Source organism: Blastomyces dermatitidis (genome assembly GCF_000003525.1).
Source record: "Blastomyces dermatitidis ER-3 genomic scaffold supercont1.5, whole genome shotgun sequence".
In the NCBI taxonomy this organism is placed as follows: domain Eukaryota; kingdom Fungi; phylum Ascomycota; class Eurotiomycetes; order Onygenales; family Ajellomycetaceae; genus Blastomyces; species Blastomyces dermatitidis.
The window spans coordinates 1-6,250 of NW_025544778.1; the positions used below are offsets into that span (position 1 = coordinate 1).

At 32.1% G+C, this 6,250-nt stretch overlaps 1 protein-coding gene and 1 pseudogene across 3 annotated transcripts; both read right to left on the reverse strand.

The window, feature by feature from the left end:
• Positions 1-1,531: 1,531 nt before the first annotated feature.
• BDCG_17002 lies at positions 1,532-1,612 on the reverse strand (annotated as a pseudogene). Its single transcript has one exon. The product of its transcript is annotated as a tRNA-OTHER (tRNA).
• A 2,584-nt stretch (positions 1,613-4,196) lies between these two features.
• On the reverse strand, positions 4,197-5,546 carry BDCG_04677 (the record flags this gene model as incomplete). Of its 2 annotated transcripts, XM_045420324.1 has the most annotated exons (3): positions 4,197-4,566; positions 4,650-5,159; positions 5,244-5,546. In XM_045420324.1, 3 exons carry the CDS (start codon positions 5,544-5,546, stop codon positions 4,555-4,557), a joined length of 825 nt encoding a protein of 274 aa, XP_045280977.1. In that variant the 3' UTR covers positions 4,197-4,554. The 2 variants fall into 2 exon arrangements, with proteins under 2 accessions (XP_045280977.1, XP_045276454.1); XM_045420323.1 differs by having other exon boundaries at positions 4,197-5,159.
• Positions 5,547-6,250: the final 704 nt, after the last annotated feature.

Genomic DNA, 6,250 nt, shown 5'->3' on the forward strand with positions numbered 1-6,250 from the left:
ATACTTGTTAGAAGAATAGATGTAATCAGCTTCACTCTATTCTCAAGCATTTCATTTGATATATCTTGACTTTGATTTCAATAGAGCTCACTCTGTCTTTCAGATTTCAGCTGTTTTACTCTTTCTTCAACTGCTTTTCAATCAGCTTTTTCAAAGTTATACTGATTAGAGAGAAGAGGATTTTCACTTCTTTGTTTTTCACTCAGTTCAATATCAAATTGAATGATCTCATGACCTGATTCTGAGGTTTCATTTGAATCAATAAACCAGTTTATAAGTCTTTTTTCAATTAGATTTTATGACATGAAAGTTAGATCTATAATAGATTTCTGTTTCATGTCTTTTCTAAAGAATGTTTGTTGATCAGACTTGTTAACTAAATCTATTGAATGCTCAAAAGTTCATTCAACCAGTTTATCTGCTCTTACTGCTCTTGTGCACTCTGAGTTTCATCAGAGATGATGTGCATTGAAGTCTTCTGCAATTATAGAGTTTTTTAGAAGAGTTATATTCAAAAATCCTCTATCAATTATTCAGATATTGTTGTTTTCTTTCAATGATTTTTCATTATAGATATTTATAAGTTGAATAGTATCAAACTCATTATCTTTATCTATTATGTCACTCACTAGAATGTCAGAGTCAGATATGATATCAAATCTCAGATTAAATTAATATCTTGATCTTTTTCTCTCATAGATTGCTACTCTTGATTTTATCTCAGATTTTTCAGGAAGAAAGCAGTAATAGCTTGGATGAGAAATGATGTACTTTTACTCAGTATCAAAATTTGATTCTTGAAGAAGTACAAAGTCAACTTTTTATTCAAATGCAATCTGAAGATAAGAATAAATGCAATTTGACTACAGGCGCTAGTCACCCGCAGAATGCATCTTAAGCTAATTACATTTAACTCTCTATAATTAACTGATCACTGTGTTCATCCTCTCAGGCCAGTCACTAATTTCTAGAGACATTAGTTAGTGACTGTCACTGCTCACTTGATGACACACACATCAAGCTTCCGGTTGCTGATCTCAGTCTCATTAGATACTTATAGGTCTATCAATCAGCTGTTATAATCTTGCTCTGTGTTAGAGACTAATCATAGACTTGATAACTGCAGTTCTCTCTATCAGTATTAGAGCTTGACAGAGAGCTTGCAGACTCTAGTCTATCAGAGTGCTCTGTCTAGAGTCTAGATACATATCTAGATCTGCTAGTCAGATGATTTTCAAAATTATTCTCTGTATTTAGAGAGAAGCTAGACTTCAATGACAGCTCTAGTTAGAGACTTACTTAAGTAGTGTATAATCACTATATTAGACTTGACTCTATATTATTAGAACCTTGACAGATACATAGTAGAATAGTGAGATATTGACATCTTATATCAGCTCTGATGAGTGTTCACAGAATCTCACTTAACTAGTGACTTAACTTACAGTAGAGAGTTCTACTCTGTATTAAGTCTTACTAATTAGACTCAGCCTCTATTACATGAGAGCTTTCATGAGTAAGAAGTGACAGGTGCCAGCAGTGAGATTCGAACCCACGCATCTCTAATGTGTGCGATCTTGATTACCAGTCTTATCAACTGAGCCACGCTGGCGAGATAGAATAGAGAACTGTTATAAATAGTTTAAGTTACTAAAACTAGTATTAATTATCAGTTTATTACTGACTATCTAATGTTCATAATTCTATATTAATTCAAAGATCTGAAAAAATAAATAACTTCTCTCTAAGATCTTTCTTCTATAGATGTATCTACAGAAACTGTGTAATAACTTTTATTTCTCTGAATATATTTTAAAATAGTCTATCTTTCACTTAATTGAAGTTGCTCTAAGCTCAGAAGTAATTCTGAATAGCTTGATAAACTTAATATTTATTAAATAGTATTAATTTACATTTCTGCACATCTATTATAAACTTTCTCAGTGAGTTTCTCTGTTAGAAGATATTATAACTGAGAGAAGTAGACTGATTATATAACTATGTCTGAGATCAGAATTATATTTTTTAATAGTTTTATTATCAATTTAACTGATTTCATTACATGATTTTAACATTAAATAGTAGTTTCAGACTAGACTGACCGCTGAGACTAGACTGACTACTGAAACTATAAATTTCATATTTAATTTCATTTAATCTGATCTCATATATTTCTTAGCATGAATCTCACTGATACTAGTCATTAAAAAAACATGCAAAGTAACTATATATCAGATCTCAAAATGAAATCATGACTTAGAAAAAATAAGAAAGTGATCTCATTTGATTTCATTTAGTCTCATTCTTAATATAAAGTTACTATTTTTAGACATTTTAAGGTTTTTTTTAGAGTATTTCTAATTTTTTAAAAAGTAACACTTTTTGATAACACTTAAATGAGATTTAAAGTCATTTAAAGTAATAAAAATAATTTAAATTGAGAAGTGAAAATCATGATCTTATTTGAAAAATATAATAAGAGTAGACAGTAAGTCTCACTGAGACAGTATGAAACTACTATCTAATGTTAAAATCATGTAATGAGATCAGTTAAATTGATAATAAGACTATTAAAAAATCTAGTTCTGATTTCAGACACAGTTATATAGTCAGTCTATTTCAGACTATTTTAGTAAGTCTTATTATCTACTCTTATTACATTTTTCAAATAATATCATGATTTTCACTTCTCAATTTAAATTATTTTTATTACTTTAAATGACTTTAAATCTTCATTAAGTGTTATGAAAAAGTATTACTTTTTAAAAAATTAAAAATAGTCTAAAAAAAGTCTTAAAATGTCTAAAAATAGTAACTTTATATTAAGAATGAAAGTTTTATTATTATTATTATTATTCTTTCATTATACTCATATGCAAGTGGAGCTTATAATGAGTTCTTGCGTGATGTTAAATACAGGTCAAGTGTTGATTATACAGAAGGAAATACAGGTGTTGAGATCACATCAAGATAACAAGAACATAGAAAATACAAAGAAGTGACAATTAGATACATGTGATAATAACTTCTCAGCTCAGAAACATAGAGCAATTTATTGAAGTGATTTGTACATCTCTGTATTTATTAGAAACCTGAGGTGCTTGAGTTCTGGATTTAATGTATTCCCTGCGGGTTTCGAACTCACATGCCTTGATTTCCCACACCAAGGCGCTACCGGGTGGCCGCATTAACCATTCGGCCACCGGGGTCAAAAATGAAAGTAAATGAGACTAAATAGAACTACTTTCTCATTTTTTTCTAGTCATGATTTCATTTTAAAATCTGATATATAGTTACTTTACATGTTTTTTTAATGACTAGTTTCAGCAGAATTCATGCTAAGAAATATATGAAATCAGATTAAATGAAATTAAATATAAAATTCATGATTTCAGTGATCAGTCTAGAGAGAAGTTTATTATAATATTATATAATATTCACTCTACTGTGTAGAAAGAGTATAAATAAAGATATATAAAAGTAATAGAATAATAATATATAAAGAATATCTTAATAATATATTAATTTATCTTATATAAGAAGAAATTTAATTGAAGAATAATACTAATAAATAGAATCTTGAAATTACATAGTTAATTAAATAAAGATTAATTTATATTTAGAACTTCTTAATTTCTCTATATACTTTCTTTCATTTTCTTCATATTATATATTAATATTATAGAGTATACTAGTAAGTAGACTAATTATATAATTATATCTAAGATTAGAATAATAATATTTAATAGTTTTATTAACAATTTAACTAATCTTATTATATAATTTTAAAATTATATAGTAGTCTTATACTATTTTAGTAAGACTTACTATCTACTCTTATTATATTTTTTAAATAAGATTATAATTTTCACTTCTTAATTTAAATTATTTTTATTACTTTAAATAACTTTAAATCTTATTTAAGTATTATTAAAAAGTATTAGTTTTTAAAAAATTAAAAATATACTAAAAAATATCTTAAAATATTTAAAAATAGTAACTTTATATTAAGAATAAAACTAAATGAAATTAAATAAGATTACTTTCTTATTTTTTCTAAGTCATGATCTTATTTTAAGATTTAATATATAGTTACTTTGTATGTTTTTTCAATGATTAGTCTCAGCAGAATTCATGTCAAGAAATGTATGAGATCAGATCAAATGAGACCAAATGTGAAATTCATGGTCCCAGCGGCCAGTCTACTAGTGACTGAGGCATGGATTGGAAATTAGGAATCATAGCTAAGGCAGCAAATTGAAAACCAAGACTACATCACACCAGAAGGCTCGAGGCCTGAATATGATACGAGCGCCGTCAAACACAAATGGCCTCTGGGAAAAAAGAGCGAGTGTGCAGTTGGCCAGTGACAGCGATACAAATAAAAAAGGGGATGTAATAGAAATGGAGGGGACTTCAATTATGAAGAAGACTTGAACCACCATCATCAGAAATCATGACTTCTTGAGATACTCACGCACCCAGTCTGGGTATGTGACATTCCTCCCCATGGAAGTGCAACTAAATCGACTGATGTTTGGGGGTGGATTGTGCTCAAAGTAGTTTCTAAACAAGCCAAATTCGTAGGCATCAAATGAATCAACATATTGTACATCCGGTTCGGCTTTAAATGGTAGAAGATCGCTCACTGCTGCAGGGTCGGACACGGGGGATGTTGTAAAAGCGAGTTGGGTGAAAGCATCAAGTTGCTTGTCGGACATCCGCATGATTCCCTCATAAGGGAAATGGATCCAGGGAACTCCAGGCTGCGTTCGGTTAAAATAAGGTACTTTTGAACACGTATACAGAATACACAGAAATACTGGCAAGGGTTGGGGATTTATGCTGACCTCACCTGGGGGATTCCCATGTTCAAAAACAACCACTCCCCCAAACAACCTTGTTTCCATCCAGTAGCCGACAAGCTCAGTCGGCCCGTGTGGATACAAATAAGACTGGAGGTATTTTGGATGTCGGAAGTCCGGAAGCAGAGCGCGTTCGAGGCCTTGATGAGGGGTGTTCTGGTACTTGAACCGGTGAAGTTCTCCAAAAATGTTGATGGCAAGGTCATGGACCATCGAAACAACCAGGTCGAGCAGACCACGCTGAAAATCCGCAGATGATGGTTGCACGGTAGAGCGCTGGAACCTCTCGGCGGACTAGGAGACGGTTAAGCATGTATTTCATTAAATGGAGCATGGAATCAGGGCGACTGTGTCGGTTTATGGGAAGACATAACATACAGATGCCTTTATTAATACGTGTGACAGATCAAACTGTTCTCGCAGAGAGCGAAACATGGATATGGTGTCCTGGCTAGGACCTGTATACTTCGCTATCTCGTCATAGTCTTCATCCAGGCGGATGCGTCTGCATGCCCTCAAGGCTTTCATGGTCAATCGGCCATCTATCAGCATGCCAAAAGACTGCTCCGCGACCTCGGTCGCGAGGATGCAGCGAACCACCTGGATCACCCGGCGAGCATGGCAATCGTCGAGATGGAAAAAGGGAACCGTCGCGGGTGGGGATGCGGAGACTTGACCCATATTAACAATGGCTCAGAGCACGAAGAGCCAGTCAGAGCGCAAACAGAAAAATCTTGAGAGGACAACAAGACGAACTTCTCAGAGATTGCAAATAACTGTGTCAAAGTGCACACCATAGTTACCGGAAGAACGTAGGGTTATTACATGACCGGATTATGATTGTTCCATCATTCCAATCAGCAACACAGTCACTGAGCTGTAAATCATCTCTCTATATCTCTCTATATATTAAAGAAAAACCAACTTTTCCGTGCAAAAAACGCTGTAACATGACATCACATGCATCTCATCAAAAATTCATGGATATGCGCCTGCTCAGTGGCATTGTCCTAGCAATAGCTTCTATCACCTCTACTCTCTCTACCACTGGACTGGCCGCTGAGACCATGAATTTCACATTTGATCTCATTTTAGTCTGGTCTTATATATTTCTTAATGTGAATCCCACTAAGACTAATCATTAAAAAAATATACAAAGTGACTATATATTAGATCTCAAAATGAGATCATAACTTAGAAAAAATAAGAAAGTAATCTTATTAAATCTCATTTAATCTGATTCTTAGTATAAAGTTACTAGTTTTAAATACTTTAAGGTTTTTTTTAGACTATTTTTAATTTTTTAAAAAATAACACTTTTTGATAACACTTAAATAAGATTTAAAGTTATTTAAAGTAATTAAAATAATTTAAATTGAGAAGTG